At 46.6% G+C, this 18,097-nt stretch overlaps 1 protein-coding gene across 1 annotated transcript in view; it reads left to right on the plus strand.

Annotated features, from left to right (window-relative positions):
* The first annotated feature begins 762 nt into the window (after positions 1-762).
* mrps7 (mitochondrial ribosomal protein S7) overlaps positions 763-18,097 on the plus strand; it is a 33,601-nt gene continuing 16,266 nt past the window's right edge. Inside the window, exons 1-3 of the mRNA XM_059948979.1 lie at positions 763-905; positions 1,280-1,471; positions 9,814-9,877. Of these exons, the coding sequence (XP_059804962.1) occupies positions 844-905; positions 1,280-1,471; positions 9,814-9,877 (318 nt within the window). The 5' untranslated portion in view covers positions 763-843. The remainder of the gene's footprint in view (positions 906-1,279; positions 1,472-9,813; positions 9,878-18,097) is intronic.

An 18,097-nucleotide genomic window follows, 5' to 3' on the forward strand; every position in this document is an offset into this window, starting at 1 on the left:
GACAACTGCCCTCCTCACCACACTGAGGGGCAGTAGGGTCACAGCCTCCGGGAAGAAGCTCTTCCCGGTGCGGGAGCGGAGGCCGACCGGATGGTTAGGGGGAGATGCTTTCCGCCCCGCCCAGGCAGCGTTTATGGCAGACTTGCTCACTGGTGGGACAACTGCCCTCCTCACCACACTGAGGGGCAGTAGGGTCACAGCCTCCGGGAAGAAGCTCTTCCCGGTGCGGGAGCGGAGGCCGACCGGATGGTTAGGGGGAGATGCTTTCCGCCCCGCCCCGCCCTGCCCCGCCCAGGCAGCGTTTATGGCAGACGTGCTCACTGGTGGGACAACTGCCCTCCTCACCACACTGAGGGGCAGTAGGGTCACAGCCTCCGGGAAGAAGCTCTTCCCGGTGCGGGAGCGGAGGCCGACCGGATGGTTAGGGGGAGATGCTTTCCGCCCCGCCCTGCCCCGCCCAGGCAGCGTTTATGGCAGACGTGCTCACTGGTGGGACAACTGCCCTCCTCACCACACTGAGGGGCAGTAGGGTCACAGCTCCCGGTGCGGGAGCGGAGGCCGACTGGATGGTTAGGGGGAGATGCTTTCCGCCCCGCCCAGGCAGCGTTTATGGCAGACGTGCTCACTGGTGGGACAACTGCCCTCCTCACCACACTGAGGGGCAGTAGGTGAGCGTGGGACACCGAGGAGGCTGCTAACTGATGACGCAACGGCTCGGCCCTGGCGCTTGTTCGTGACGCAATATCCGTGTTAGTGACTCCGCCCACCCTCTCTGATTGGTGTTTGTTTTGCCGCAGTCAGGCGCAGCAGGGCAGCTGTTGGGGTCCTCCCGTAAGGGACAAGATGGCGGTGGTTTGCGGTTGGCGGGTGGCGAGTATTCTGAGTGACAAAGTCCGGCTGTCGTGGTGCGTGTGGCAGTGCGAGGGTCACTCTTTTCCATAAATGCCGCCTGGCCTGCAGAGTTCCTCCTGCATTTGTGTGGCGGTGTTAGTGTGTCCTGGGACAGGTGGGGTGGGGGAGGATAAGATGGGCCGTGCTGAGCTGATCATTTGTTCCTGCGAGGTAAAGAGGTGAGAGGGTAGGCCACACGGTTCTGGAGGGGGTTGTGAGTGTAAGAGCCTTAGCAAGCACGATGTGGGTCAAAGCCGAGGGCGTTGTGTGCTGTGTGGAGGGGTAATTGTGTCCCAGGTTATGCCAAGTGGGCTCAGTGCTGACGAGGGAAGATGGGGTTTTGGGATGCATCTGGTCCTCATCTGTTCGCTTTCCTTGGTATCCCTAGGGTGACGCTAGTGCGGTGGTCACGGTACAATCGTTATTACCTGGAGCCTGTGATCAGCAAGGAGCAACATCGGACTCCAGTCACTGAGCTCGACCCGGAGGAGAGGGCAGCCCTGGAACAAAAGGCCGTTCAACCAATAAAGGCTGCGCCAAGTGACAAAACCAGCAGTGTCTTCAGTGACCCCATGATCAAGTTAGTACAACAAAAATGCATCCTGTAAGGTGCAAAAGCACAACAGGAAAAGTGGTTAAATCGTATTAAATGTATGAAGTGGCTTATACAGTTGACAGAAAAAAACAGCGAGCTTAAGATTAGCGGGTTTTAGAATTCTGCAGAGGGCTGAAGACATTTATGAAGGAAAGAAAATCGAGTAAAACAGTAGAAAAAACATAAAACCGTACTGTATAATCTTATGTAGGAGTGTAAAAAAAATGCCAAAGCAAATGTTGGTCCATTCAGACAAAGATGGGAGAACTTGTGGGGAATAAGGAAATAGAAGAAATCAAATTAAATTTAAAAATCACAAGCATCTCTAAATACAGGAGAAATAAAGGCCTAGTGCAAATTGGGATAGAGAAGAGTGGAATGGGTAAAGAACTGTCAAGTGCAATACAGTGTAGGGAAATGTATGGTCATGTGCTTTTTAGAAGGAGGTGGGATAGATCAGAACTTTCCAATCTTTATGCCATTAAGCAAGTGGTCCATTGGTCCCAAGTTGGGAACCCCTGGTCTGCACTCTAGAGGTTTTTTTTTGTTTTGACTCTTAAGGAGTTTTGGAGAAAGAGGGGTCATCACATTATCACCTAAGGAATATTGAAAAGCTTAGAGTGGATTCATGTTTGCTATCGTGGTGAGCTCTAGGATCAGAGTCCACAACCTCACAATGCAAGAATAACAGATGAGGAGGAATTGTTTTTGCCAGAGGGTGGTGTCTCTGTGTCACAGATGACTGGAGGCTAAGTCATTGGGTATATTTAAAGTGCCGGTTGATAGGGTCTTGATTAATAAGAATGTGAAAGGTTATGTGGTGAAGGCAGGAGAATGAGGTGGAGAGGGGAAATAACTCGGTCATGGCAGAGCAGCCTTGGTGGGCTGAACCCTCTAATCCTGACCTTATGGTCAATGTTAATGAGCAAGAACACCAATAAATCTCAAAAACTTGGTGATCCATTTCCCAGGGTTTCTTTTTGTCATCTTTGAAAATTGTAGTTCCAGGATGGATGCTGCAGATTGGAGAATAGCAAATGTGAGACCAGTATTCAACGAAGGAGAGAGAGAGATTGGGTTCTTAAGACCATGAGACATAGGATTAGAATTAGGCTATTCAGCCCATGGAGTCTGTTCCACTGTTCCATCATGGCTGATCCTAAATCTCACTCAACCCCATACACCTGCTCGTCATATCCGTTGAAGCCCTGACCGATCAGGAAACGATCAACTTCTGCATTAAATACGCACGGATTTGGCCTCTGTCACAGTCTGTGGCAGAGCATTCTACAGATTTACTGCTCTCTAGCTAAAAAAAAAATCCTCCTTGCCTCTGTTTTGAAGGTTGCCCCTCAATTGTGCCCTCTAGTTCTGGATACACCCACCATAGGAAACATTCTCTTCACATCCACCCTATCTAATCCTTTCAACATTTGGTAGGTTTCAATGAGATCTCCCCCCCCCCCGGCATTATTCTAAATTCCAGTGAGTACAGGCACAAAGCTGCCAATTTGCCTGTTCTGCAATCATTCTTCCAATTTGCCTGTTCTGCTGTAATCGCATTGCTTCCTCAGCACTACCTTCCCCTCCACCTACCTACATGTCATCTGAAAACTTTGCTACAAAGTTATCAATTCCATTATCTAAATCATTGGCAAACAATGTGAAAAGCAGCGGTGCCAATACTGGCCCCTGTGGAACACCACTACTCACTGGTAGCCAACCAAGAAAGGCGTCTTTTATTCCCACTCGCAGCCTCCTGCCGATGATCCATTCCACTACTCGTGCCGGTATCGTTCCTGTAACATCATAGGGTTTTATCTTGTGTAGCACCTTATTAAACGCCTTCTGAAAATCCACTGCCTCTCCTTTGTCCACCCTGCTTGTTACTTCCTTAAAGAACTCTTAACAGATCTGTCAGGGAAGATTTCCCTTCACAGAAACCATGCTGACTTTGACTTGTTTTATCATTAGCCTCCATGTACCTCAAAACTTCATCTTTAATAATAGACTCCAACACTTTCCCAACCACTGAGGTTAGGCTAACTGGCCGATAATTTCCTTTCTTTTGATTCCTCCCTTACTAAAGAGTGAAGTATCACTTGCAGATTTCCAATCCTCTGGGACCATGCCAGAATCAAGTGATTCTTGAAAGATCATGACCAATGCATCTGTTATCTCATTAGCAACCTCTCTCAGAACTCTGGGGCACAATCCATGTGGCCTAGATGACTTAAGACCATTGAGTTTGCCCTGCACTTTTTCCTTTGTAATAGCAATGGCACTCACTCCTGCTCCCTGACACTCACAGACCTCTGGCACACTGCTAATGTCTTCCACAGTTCCATTAAGTGTACTACCTCACCAGTGTCATTTTCCAGTGGTCCAATATCAACCTTCACCTCCCTTTTACTCTTAATATAACTGAAGAAACTTTTGGTATCCTGCTTTACAAGACTTCAAGATGGCGGTGCGGCGCAGTTTGCAGTGGCCTCTCTGGAGTTGATATCTGTTATTTGTCAAGCGGGGTGCCGTGCACAATCCTAATCTGATGAAAAACAGATGTGGGAGCACAGAGGAAATCTGGAAATCTCCAGGAAGGCCGCCTTCGTGCTGCTGCTGTTGTGAGGTCCAGGTCTCTGTTGGGAAGAACAGGCCCCCAGTCCTTGGGGTCGCATTGCCGGTGGCGGGGGCGTCGTAGTGCGCTCAGCAGAGGCTGTGCCAGAGGGGATGTTTGGAGGCTCGAAGGTACTCGGAGTCCGCTGCGGTCGGGGCGCTTTCATTGTATGCTGTGTCTGCGAGGCTGAGTCCAGCAGGGGTATTCCCTTCTGCCGCCTGCGTGGGATGACGAGTCTTATCGGGACCCTGAGGACTTGTGGAAGCTGTGTGGTGGCTTTTTTCCAAACTTGTAGTCTTTTAACATCTTTGGACTATTTTTACTGTGCCCATGGTCTGTTTTGTTTTATCAATTATGGTATTGTCTGCACTGTTGTAACTATGTGTTAACTTTAACTATATGTAACTATGTGGTTTTCCGTAGGTCTTGTAACTTTAGTTTTTGGTTTGTTGGGTGGTAGAGTTGGTCTCCTGACTTGGTGTGTCTGAGTAGTCAACACGAGAAAATCTGCAGATGCTGGAAATTCAAACAACACACACAAAATGCTGGTGGAACACAGCAGGCCAGGCAGCATCTATAAGGAGAAGCACTGTCAATGTTTCGGGCCGAGAACCTTCATCAGGACACTGGGTGTCTGGGTAGTCTTGTTTTGTCTGGTGGGTTTGGAGCTCCTTTCTGGGGAACGCACTAAGATGGTAGTGCGATATTAATACGCAGCAGCCTCTCCGGACTCTGGATTTGGAGATTGCCGAACGTTTTGTGGATTTTCTGGTGTCGTCTGTTTTGTCGTGTGTTTTTGTGATATCATTCTGGAGGAACATGGTTTCATTTTTTAACTGCATTGCAGTTGTGGTTTCTAAATGATGATAAACCGAAATTCAATTCAATTATATTGGTTAGCCTGTCCTTGTATTTCATCTTTTCCCTTCTTATAGCTTTTTAGTTGCTTCTTAAAAGTTTCCCAATCACCCAACTTCCCACTCACTTTTGCTACCCTGTATGCCATTTCCATGGCTTTTATACAGTCCTTAACTTCCCTTGTCAGCCTCGGTTGTCTATGCCTGCCATTTGAGAGCTTCTGTAACATATCTATCGTGCGCCTTGTGAACTATTCCCAGAAACTTCAGCCACCTCTGCTCTGCCGTCATCCCCTCCAATATCCTCCTATTTACCTGGACAAGCTCCTCTCTCATGCCTCTATAATTCCCTTTTGTTCTATTGTGATACTGATACTTGTGAGTTGTGCTTCTCCCTCTTAAATTGCAGTATGAATTTGAACATATGATCACTGTCTCCTAAGGATTCCTTTTGTTAAGATCCCTAATTCAATCTGGGTTATCACATAACACCCAATCTAAGATGACCTTTTCCCGAATAGGTTCAAGCATAAGCTACTCTTAAAAAGCCATCTCGTAGGCATTCACCAAATTATCTCTCATGCAATCTGACACCAAGCTGATTTTCCCAATCCGCTTGCATATTGAAGTCCCTGTTACAATTGTGTCATTACCCTTTTTACATGCCTTTTCCAGCTCCCTTTGTAATCTCACCCTCACATCTTGGCTATTATTTAGAGGCCGATATATGATTCCCATAATGGGTTTTTTCACCCTTGCAGTTTAACTCCACCCACAAAGATTAAACATTCTCTGACCCTGTGTCTCCTCTTTCTAAAAAAATGTAATTCCATCTCTTGCCAACAGAGCCACACCACCACCTATGCCTTCCTGCCTCTCCTTTTGATTCTAAGTATATCTTCTGATGTTAAGCTCCCGACTATGGCCTCCTTTCAGCCACAGCTCAGTGATGCCCACAACGTCACACCGACCAGTCTCTAACTGTGCCGTGACTTAGTCCACCTTATTCTGAATGCTGCACATATTTGAATACAGCACCTACAGTCCTGCATTCCTCACCATTTTAAATTTTGCCTCTATGGTACAATTTAACTTTTTGCTCTGTCTGTATTTGTGCCCAATCATTGGTTTGTCCTTCTTTACAATTCATGTTACACCCATCATCTGCTTGTAAACCTGCTGGCTCATCCTCAACTCTATCATTCTGATTCCCATCCCCTGCTATATTAGTTTAAACCACTGCCAACAGCTCTACCCACAAGAATATCGTTTCCCTCAGATTCAAGTGCAACCTGTCCCTTTGGTACAGATCCCACCTACATCAGAAGAGGTCCCAATTATCCAGAATTCTGAATCCCTGTAAACTGCTCCAATTCTTCAGCCATGCATTTATCTGCCACCTCATACTATTCCTATCATCACTGTAGCCTGGTAAGGCAGTAATCCTGAGATTACTACCCTTGAGGTCCTGCTTCTCAGCTGCCTTCCTAACTCACTATATTTTTTCTTCCTAAGTGGTTGGTACCATACGTACCACAACTTCTGGCTACTCGCCCTCCCTTTTCAGGATATTGTGGACGCATCCAGAAACATCTTGGACCTTGGCACCTGAGAGGCAAGCTACCACCTGTGTTTGCTTTTTGCATCCACAGGATCACCTTCTGTCCCCCTGACTGCAGAGTCCCTATTACTGCTGCCATTCTCTTCAGTTCCCTACCCTTCTGGGCCAGACTCGGTGCCAGAGGCACGGCTGCTGTTGTTTATGGAGTTGAATGGGACGGCCACAGGGGTGCTCTCCACTATCTGACATTCCCCCTTCCCTCTCCTGACAGTCACCCATTTATCTGTCTCCTGTAACCTTGGGGTGACTACCTCCCTGTAGCTCCTGTCTATCTCTACCTCACTTTCCCCTAATAAGACAAAGCTCATCAACCTGCAGCTCAGTTCCCTAACACAGTCTCTAAGGGGGTAACCTGGTGCAGACGTGGCCATCGGGGAGGCTGGAAATCCCACATCCGACACTCAAAACAGAACACTAGCTCTGCAGACACACTCCCTGTTCTCTCGAGTAAAAAAAATAAGGAATAGAAACATAAAAAACCTACAGCACAATAGTTGTTTCGAACATGTCCCTACTTTAGAAATTACTAGGGTTATTCATAGCCCTCTATTTTTCTAAGCTCCAAGTACCTATCCAGAAGTCTCTAAAAAGACTCTATCGTATTCACCTCCACCTCCGTTGCTGGCAGCCCATTCCACGCACTCGCCATTCTCTGCATTTAAAAAATCTCCTCTGTACCTACTCCCCAGCACATTAAACCTGTGCCCTCTTGTGGCAGCTATTTCAGCCCTGGGAAAAAGCCTCTGACTATCCACACGATCAATGCCTCTCATCATCTTGAACACCTCTATCAGGTCACCTCTCATCCTCCATTGCTCCAAGGAGAAAAGGCCGAGTTCATTCAACCTGTTTTCGTGAGGCATGCTCCCCAATCCAAGCAACATCCTTGTAAATCTCCTCTGCACCCTTTCTGTGGTGACCAGAACTGAGCACATTACTCCAAGTGGGGTCTGACCAGGGTCCTATACAGCTGCAACATTACCTCTCGGCTTGTAAATTCATTTCCACGATTGATGAAGGCTAATACACCGTATGTCTTCTTAATCACAGAGTCAACCTTTGCAGCTGCTTTGAGCGTCCTTTGGACTCAGACTCCAAGATCCCTCTGATCCTCCACACTGCCAAGAGTCTTACTATTAATACTATATTCTGCCATCATATTTGACCTACCAAAATGAACCACTTCAGACTTATCTGGGTTGAACTCCATCTGCCACTTCTCAGCCCAGTTTTGCATCCTATCGATGTCCAGCTGTAACCTCTGACAGCCCTCCACACTATCCACAACACTTCCAACCTTTGTGTCATCAGTAAACTTACTAACCCGTCCTGGAACAGATCCCTAAGGCACAGCACTGGTCTCTGACCTCCATGCAGAATATGACCCGTCTACAACCACTCTTTGCCTTCCCTGGGCAAGCCAGTCCTGGATCCACACAGCAATGTCCCTTTGGATCCTATGCCTCCTTACTTTCTCAGTAAGCCTTGCATGGGGTACCTTATCAAATGCCTTGCTGAAATCCATATACACTACATCTACTGCTCTTCCTTCATCAATGTGTTTAGTCACATCCTCAAAAAATTCAATCAGGCTTGTAAGGCACGATCTGCCTTTGACAAAGCCATGCTGACTATTCCTAATCATATTATACCTCTCCAAATGTTCATAAATCCTGTCTCTTGGGATCTTCTCCATCAACTTACCAACTACTGAGGTAAGACTCACTGGTCTATAATTTCCTGGGCTATCTCTACTCCCTTTCTCGAATAACGGAACAACATCCGCAACCCTCCAATCTACCAGAACACCTCCCGTCCCCATTGATGATGCAAAGATCATTGCCAGAGGCTCAGCAATCTCCTCCCTCACCTCCCACAGTAGCCTGGGGTACATCTCATCCGGTCCCGGCGACTTACCCAACTTGATGCTTTCCAAAAGCTCCAGCACATCCTCTTTCTTATTATCTACATGCTCAACCTTTTCAGTCTGCTGCAAGTCATCACTGCAATCACCAAGATCCTTTTCCATAGTGAATACTGAAGTAAAGTATTCATTAAGTATCTCTGCTATTTCCTCCAGTTCTATACACACTTTCCGACTGTCACACTTGATAGGTTCTATTCTTTCACGTCTTATCCTCTTGCTGTTCACATACTTGTAGAATGCCTTGGGTTTTTCCTTAATCCTGCCTGCCAAGGCCTTCTCATGGTCCCTTCTGGCTCTCCTAATTTTCTTCTTAAGCTCTTTCCTGTTAGCCTTATCTTCTAGATCTCTTGCATTACCTAGCTCTCTGAACCTTTTGTAAGTTTTTCTTTTCTCTTGACTAGATTTACTACAGTCTTTGTACACCATGGTTCCTGTACCCTACCATAACTTCCCTGTCTCATTGGAATGTACCTATGCAGAACTTCACACAAATATTCCCTGAACATTTGCCACATTTCTTTCCTACCTTTCCCGGAGAACGTCTGTTCCCAATTTAAGCTTCCAAGTTCCTGCTTGATGGCTTCATATTCCCCTTACTCCAATTAAACGCTTTTCTAACTTGTCTGTTCCTATCTTTCTCCAATGCTATTGTAAAGGAGATAGAATTATGATCACTGTCTCCAAAATGCTCTCCCACTGAGAGATCTGACACCTGACCAGGTTCATTTCCCAATACCAGATTAAGTGCAGCCTCTCTTGTAGGCTTATCTACATACAGTGTCAAGAAACCTTCCTGAACACACCTAACAAACTCCACCCCATTGAAACCCCTTGCTCTAGGGAGAGGCCAATTGATATTTGGGAAATTAAAATCTCCCACCAGCACAACTTTGTTATTATTACACCTTTCCAGCGTCTGTTTCCCTACCTGCTCCTCAATATCCCTGTTACCTAGACTACCTCGGACTACTCTGACGATGACCGCTCTGCTAGGTGGTGTATCCCCTTGGAAAATCTTTGTCGGACCTGCATGGGAGCGCCCCTGTTGCATCTGCACAGCACTCACTGCTGCCCCCTCAAGAACAGGATTATTGGCTTGTAATCTGTCCTATACTGACCTGGATAGCAATGAGCAATTTCTGTCTACAAGTTGCAGAAACCTTGTTTCGCACAATCCCTGTGCTGACGTCTGTTGTTCTGACTATCCTTGTTTAGTGTCTCTATGTGGGCAGTGGGGAAGCTATTTGACATGTATTTTGTCGTTACTAAGTTTTACAAATTGACTTGTTTTTATTTGTTTTGTAGCAAATTCATCAATATGATGATGAAGGGAGGTCAGAAAATGCTGTCGAGGTCAATCATGAACCAGGTAACAGCTGAGTGCTTCTTCTCAATTGCTCCTACACCAACTCCTCCCCATGCCATACCCAAATATGGGCAGGTAAATTGTGAAGAAAATAAGGTTTCAAAGCAGGTATTTAGTAATGGGAGTCTTGTGAAAATGTGGAATTTTTCATTTTAGCAGAGTGGTTTAAAAAAGAAAAGCATATCTAAATTGTAGGAAATTTTGGACCTCTGAGATGGGATCCAAATGACCTGGTCTTATTTATTGCTAAGGAAATGGAATACTAAAGCAGGGAGGTCATCTTTTAGTTGGGTACTGAATCAGAATCAGGATTAATATCGCTGGCTTTGTCATGAAGCTTGTTGTTTTGTGGCAGCAGTACATTGTAATACATTAAAAACAATAATTTACAGTAGCAAAAAGAGTAACAAAGAAGTGGGATAGTGTTCATGTGTTGGTTCATTATCCCTTCTGAAATCTAATGGTAGAGGGGAAGAGGCTGTCTTCAGGCTCCTGATGGTAGCAATGTAAAGAGGGCATGTCCTGGGTTGTGGGCATCCTTGGTGATAGATGCCGTCTTTTGAAGATGTCCTCAGTCTTAGTACTTGGGATGGAGTTGGCAATTTCAGGTGAACCTGAAGGATGTAAATTTACTGAAAACTGTTCAGAGAATATTTACTAGACTGATGCTTGGAATAAGAATACCAGCCAAGGTTGGGCAGGCTAGTCTTGTGTCCACTAGAATCTAGAGTAGAAAGATGACTTAATTGAACATGTCAGATGCTGGATATGAAGAGAATGTTTCCTGTTCTGTGTGAGTCTATAAGAGTCCTACAATTTCAGATGCATGAGACAATTCTTTTTCCTCTAAGGGTTGTGAACTCTCCCTCAGAAGGTAGTGGAAGCAAGTCCTTGAATATTAGGGTGGAACTAGATTGATTCTTGATAATTAGAGGAGTTAAATGTTACGGGGGTAATGGCCGGGCAGGCCTGAGGGACCAGGAAACCTCATTCATCTGTTTGCAATTACCAAGAAATCAGCCCCAGCCCAGTTGAAGTGAATACTGTTAGAAACATAGAGAACCTACAGCACAATACAGGCCCTTAGGCTTACAATGCTGTGCCAAACATGTATTTACTTTAGAAATCCCCCAGGGTTACCCATGTCCTCTATTTTGCTAAGCTCCTATCCAGGAGCCTCTTAAAAGATCCTATTTTATCCGTCTCTACCGCAGTCGCTGGCTGCCCATTCCACACACTCACTACTCTCTGTGTAAGAAAAAAAAGCAGTTACCCCTGACATCCCCTCTGTACCTACTCCCCAGCACCTTAAAACTCTGCCCTCTCTGCTAGCCATTTCAGCCCTGGGAAAAAGCCTGATTATCCACACAATCAATGCCTCTCATCATCTTATACACCTCTATCAGGTTACCTCTCATCCTCCGTTGCTCCAAGGAGAAAAGGTTGAGCTCACTCAACCCATTTTCCTAAGGCATGCTCCCCAATCCAGGCAACATCCTTGTAAATCTCCTCTGCACCCTTTCTATAGTTTTCACATCCTTCCTGTAGTGAGGTGACTGGAACTGAACACAGTACTCTAAGTGGGGTCTGACCAGGGCCCTATATGGTTGTAACCTTACCTCTCGGCTCTTGAACTCAATCCCACAGTGGATTAAGGCCAATACACCGTGTGCCTTCTTAACCACAGAGTCAACTGTGCAGGTTCAAAGATACAATTTAATGTCACAGAAATGTACACAGTATACATCCTGAAATTACTTTTCTTCGCAAACATCCACGAAAACAGAGGAGCCCCAAAGAATGAACAACAGTCAAAAGTTAGAACCCCGAAGTCCCTCCCAGCTCCCCCCCACTGGCAAAAAAAAGCATCGGCACCGCCACTGAGCACTCAAGCATTAACGTAGCAACAGCAAAGACACAAACACCCCAAAGACTTCGCATTCCACCTGGTGTTCAACATGCAGGTTTTCTCTCTCTCCCTAATAAGGGAGAAAGTGGTGTCTCCATTTTCCCCAGCGGGCAGGGAGATGTAACAAACAGTTTGCTGGTTTATAATGTTAAAAGTCTGTAAGTTCACTTTTTTGAGCTCTGTGCCTGAAGATTGCAGAGATCCCAGATCTCCAGCCACACAGCTGTAGATGTCCAGACTCCCCTATGACACACGAGTCTCCTGTCATGACTCTGAAACTCGATCCGCTCGTCTCCAGAGTCACGAGATCCTGGGCTTCCAAATCTGAGCCAGACCCTTTGGCGTGCCGAACAACGGCCAGTCTTTGAACCCCAAGAGCGGATCCCATTCCTCCAAAGAACCGTAGTCAGCATGTAACTCCAGGTCAGGGTCTTCAAAAGAACACTGAAAGGGGGAAATAGAGATCTTGAAGATGGAAGTAGAGCTGTTTCTGAAGATGCAGCAATGGAGTCGCCATCAGATACCATTAACCCTCCTAGGCTTCACCTTCAGATTTGAACGTCCTGTGGACTCGGACCCTAAGATCCCTCTGATCCTCCATGTTGCCAAGAGTCTTACCATTAATACTATATTCTGCCATCATATTTGACCTACCAAAATAAATCACCTCACACTGATCTGGGTTGAAGTCCATCAGCCATTTCTCAGGCCAGTTTTGCATCCTATCAATGACCCGCTGTAACCTCTGACAACCCTTCACACTATCCACAACACCTCCAACATTAGTGTCATCAGCAAATTTGCTAGCCCACCCCTCTACTACTTCATCCGGGTCATTTATAAAAGTCACAAAGAGAAGAGGTCCCAGAACAGATCCCTGAGGCACACCATTGGTTACCAACCTCCAATCAGAATATGACCTGTCTACAACCACTCTTTGTCTTCTGTGGGCAAGCCAATTCTGGATCCACAAAGCAAGGTCCCCTTGGATCCCATGCTTCCTTATTTTCTCAGTAAACCTTGCTTGGGTACCTTAGCATATGCCTTGCTGAAATCCATATACACTACATCTACTGCTCTACCCTCAATGTGTTTAGTCACATCCTCAAAAAATTCAATCAGGCTTGTAAGGCATGACCTGCCTTTGACAAAGCCATGCTGACTATTCCTAATCATATTATGCCTCTCCAAATGTTCATAAATCCTGCCTCTCAGGATCTTCTCCATCAACTTAACAAGCACTGAGGTAAGACTCACTGGTCTATAATTTCCTGGGCTATCTCTACTCCCTTTCTTGAATAAAGGAACAACATCTGCAACCCTCCAATCCTCTGGAATCTCTCCCGTCCCCATTGATGGTGCAATTATCAGCAATCTCCTCCCTCACCTCCCACAGTAGTCTGGGGTATATTTTGTTTGGACCCGGTGACTTATCCAACTTGATGCTTTCCAAAAGCTCCAGCACATTCTCTTTCTTAATGTCCATATACTCAAGCTTTTCAGTCTGCTGTAAGTCATCCCTACACTCACCAAGATCCTTTTCTGTGTCATTAAGGAAAGTATTCATGAAGTACCTCAGCTACTTCTCGGGTTCCATACACACTTTTCCACTGTCACACTTGATTGGTCCTTTTTTCTCATGTCTTATCCTCTTGCTCTTCACATAATTGTAGAATGCCTTGGGGTTTTCCTTAATCCTGCCCACCAAGGCCTTCTCATGGCCCCTTCTGGCTCTTCTAATTTCATTCTTAAGCTCCTTCCTGCTTAAGAACAGTTCCAGAATTGTAGGGGGAGAAAAGCAATCAAGCCAAATGTCAGAAAATCTGGCCACATTGAAACATTTGAGAACAGGCCAAAAATAGAAAATGAGCTGAATTCCCAGTGTACACCAGACAGATTGTGGTCCATGCACGGAGCCTTCACAGGTCACAGTTGAAACAGACCTTCACAGGTAGTACAGTTTTCACAAAGCATTGAGATATAAACACCACCTTTGGATGTACTGCATATACTGCAGAAGGAATGAAAGAAGATGCAAGTTGCTTAGTTAACGTTAAATTATTTTCACTATAACTTCTCTCTTGATCTTATTACTCTACCCATTTCTTCCTTTTTAGTATCTTCTAGAAGCTTTAGCAATTTACTTTTTATTTCTTGAGTTTTTCTTCCGCAACTATTTTTGCTCTTTTTTTAGTGATTTCTTAAATCATGCCAATTGTCGGGCTACTCTCCACAAACATTGTTAGTCTCTTTAATGTACTATTATCTAAAATCTTCAACAGAGGTGTTAGCTCTCCTTAGAATGTGTATGTCTCGAGAACTCAATAGTTTGCCATTGGTTATGTGCTCTGAACACCCCAACACTGCATTGTTACACAACTCTGTACGTGTACTCACGATTCCTATGTTATACTGTCCCAGGCTCACTCCCATTCACAGTTCCTGTGTTATACTGTCCCAGGCTCCCTCCCATTCATAATTCCTGTGTTATACTGTCCCAGGCTGCCTCCCATTCACAGTTCCTGTGTTATACTGTCCCAGGCTCCCTCCCATTCATAATTCCTGTGTTATACTGTCCCAGGCTCCCTCCCTTTCACAGTTCCTGTGTTATGCTGTCCCAGGCTCCCTCCCATTCACAATTCCTGTGTTATACTATCCCAGGCTCCCTCCCATTCACAATTCCTGTGTTATACTGTCCCAGGCTGCCTCCCTTCACAATTCCTGTTATACTGTCCCAGGCTCCCTCCCATTCACAATTCCTGTTATACTGTCCCAGGCTCCCTCCCATTCACAATTCCTGTTATACTGTCCCAGGCTCCCTCCCATTCACAATTCCTGTTATACTGTCCCAGGCTGCCTCCCATTCACAATTCCTGTTATACTGTCCCAGGCTGCCTCCCATTCACAATTCCTGTTATACTGTCCCAGGCTCCCTCCCATTCATAATTCCTGTGTTATACTGTCCCAGGCTGCCTCCCATTCACAATTCCTGTTATACTGTCCCAGGCTGCCTCCCATTCACAATTCCTGTTATACTGTCCCAGGCTGCCTCCCATTCACAATTCCTGTTATACTGTCCCAGGCTGCCTCCCATTCACAGTTCCTGTTATACTGTCCCAGGCTGCCTCCCATTCACAATTCCTGTTATACTGTCCCAGGCTGCCTCCCTTTCATAATTCCTGTTATACTGTCCCAGGCTGCCTCCCATTCACAATTCCTGTGTTATACTGTCCCAGGCTGCCTCCCTTCATAATTCCTGTTATACTGTCCCAGGCTGCCTCCCTTCACAATTCCTGTTATACTGTCCCAGGCTCCCTCCCTTTCATAATTCCTGTTATACTGTCCCAGGCTGCCTCGCATTCACAATTCCTGTGTTATACTGTCCCAGGCTGCCTCCCTTCATAATTCCTGTTATACTGTCCCAGGCTGCCCCCCATTCACAATTCCTGTTATACTGTCCCAGGCTGCCTCCCATTCACAATTCCTGTTATACTGTCCCAGGCTCCCTCCCATTCACAGTTCCTGTTATACTGTCCCAGGCTGCCTCCCATTCACAATTCCTGTTATACTGTCCCAGGCTGCCTCCCTTTCATAATTCCTGTTATACTGTCCCAGGCTCCCTCCCATTCATAATTCCTGTGTTATACTGTCCCAGGCTGCCTCCCATTCACAATTCCTGTTATACTGTCCCAGGCTGCCTCCCATTCACAATTCCTGTTATACTGTCCCAGGCTCCCTCCCATTCATAATTCCTGTGTTATACTGTCCCAGGCTGCCTCCCATTCACAATTCCTGTTATACTGTCCCAGGCTGCCTCCCATTCACAATTCCTGTTATACTGTCCCAGGCTGCCTCCCATTCACAATTCCTGTTATACTGTCCCAGGCTGCCTCCCATTCACAATTCCTGTTATACTGTCCCAGGCTCCCTCCCATTCATAATTCCTGTGTTATACTGTCCCAGGCTGCCTCCCATTCACAATTCCTGTTATACTGTCCCAGGCTGCCTCCCATTCACAATTCCTGTTATACTGTCCCAGGCTGCCTCCCATTCACAATTCCTGTTATACTGTCCCAGGCTGCCTCCCATTCACAGTTCCTGTTATACTGTCCCAGGCTGCCTCCCATTCACAATTCCTGTTATACTGTCCCAGGCTGCCTCCCTTTCATAATTCCTGTTATACTGTCCCAGGCTGCCTCCCATTCACAATTCCTGTGTTATACTGTCCCAGGCTGCCTCCCTTCATAATTCCTGTTATACTGTCCCAGGCTGCCTCCCTTCACAATTCCTGTTATACTGTCCCAGGCTCCCTCCCTTTCATAATTCCTGTTATACTGTCCCAGGCTGCCTCCCATTCACAATTCCTGTGTTATACTGTCCCAGGCTGCCTCCCTTCATAATTCCTGTTATACTGTCCCAGGCTGCCCCCCATTCACAATTCCTGTTATACTGTCCCAGGCTGCCTCCCATTCACAATTCCTGTTATACTGTCCCAGGCTCCCTCCCATTCACAGTTCCTGTTATACTGTCCCAGGCTGCCTCCCATTCACAATTCCTGTTATACTGTCCCAGGCTGCCTCCCTTTCATAATTCCTGTTATACTGTCCCAGGCTCCCTCCCATTCATAATTCCTGTGTTATACTGTCCCAGGCTGCCTCCCATTCACAATTCCTGTTATACTGTCCCAGGCTGCCTCCCATTCACAATTCCTGTTATACTGTCCCAGGCTCCCTCCCATTCATAATTCCTGTGTTATACTGTCCCAGGCTGCCTCCCATTCACAATTCCTGTTATACTGTCCCAGGCTGCCTCCCATTCACAATTCCTGTTATACTGTCCCAGGCTGCCTCCCATTCACAATTCCTGTTATACTGTCCCAGGCTGCCTCCCATTCACAGTTCCTGTTATACTGTCCCAGGCTGCCTCCCATTCACAATTCCTGTTATACTGTCCCAGGCTGCCTCCCTTTCATAATTCCTGTTATACTGTCCCAGGCTGCCTCCCATTCACAATTCCTGTGTTATACTGTCCCAGGCTGCCTCCCTTCATAATTCCTGTTATACTGTCCCAGGCTGCCTCCCTTCACAATTCCTGTTATACTGTCCCAGGCTCCCTCCCTTTCATAATTCCTGTTATACTGTCCCAGGCTGCCTCCCATTCACAATTCCTGTGTTATACTGTCCCAGGCTGCCTCCCTTCATAATTCCTGTTATACTGTCCCAGGCTGCCCCCCATTCACAATTCCTGTTATACTGTCCCAGGCTGCCTCCCATTCACAATTCCTGTTATACTGTCCCAGGCTCCCTCCCATTCACAATTCCTGTTATACTGTCCCAGGCTCCCGCCCTTTCATAATTCCTGTTATACTGTCCCAGGCTGCCTCCCATTCACAATTCCTGTTATACTGTCCCAGGCTCCCTCCCATTCACAATTCCTGTTATACTGTCCCAGGCTCCCTCCCATTCACAATTCCTGTTATACTGTCCCAGGCTCCCTCCCTTTCACAGTTCCTGTGTTATACTGTCCCAGGCTGCCTCCCATTCACAATTCCTGTTATACTGTCCCAGGCTCCCTCCCATTCTCAATTCCTATGTTATACTGTCCCAGGCTGCCTCCCATTCACAATTCCTGTGTTATACTGTCCCAGGCTCCCTCCCTTTCACAGTTCCTGTTATACTGTCCCAGGCTGCCTCCCATTTACAATTCCTGTTATACTGTCCCAGGCTGCCTCCCATTCACAATTCCTGTTTTACTGTCCCAGGCTGCCTCCCATTCACAATTCCTGTTATACTGTCCCAGGTTGCCTCCCATTCACAATTCCTGTTATACTGTCCCAGGCTCCCTCCCATTCACAATTCCTGTTATACTGTCCCAGGCTCCCGCCCTTTCATAATTCCTGTTATACTGTCCCAGGCTGCCTCCCATTCACAATTCCTGTTATACTGTCCCAGGCTCCCTCCCATTCACAATTCCTGTTATACTGTCCCAGGCTGCCTCCCTTCACAATTCCTGTTATACTGTCCCAGGCTCCCTCCCTTTCATAATTCCTGTTATACTGTCCCAGGCTGCCTCCCATTCACAATTCCTGTGTTATACTGTCCCAGGCTGCCTCCCTTCATAATTCCTGTTATACTGTCCCAGGCTGCCCCCCATTCACAATTCCTGTTATACTGTCCCAGGCTGCCTCCCATTCACAATTCCTGTTATACTGTCCCAGGCTCCCTCCCATTCACAATTCCTGTTATACTGTCCCAGGCTCCCGCCCTTTCATAATTCCTGTTATACTGTCCCAGGCTGCCTCCCATTCACAATTC

Source organism: Hypanus sabinus, chromosome 23 (assembly GCF_030144855.1).
Source record: "Hypanus sabinus isolate sHypSab1 chromosome 23, sHypSab1.hap1, whole genome shotgun sequence".
NCBI classification, from domain to species: domain Eukaryota; kingdom Metazoa; phylum Chordata; class Chondrichthyes; order Myliobatiformes; family Dasyatidae; genus Hypanus; species Hypanus sabinus.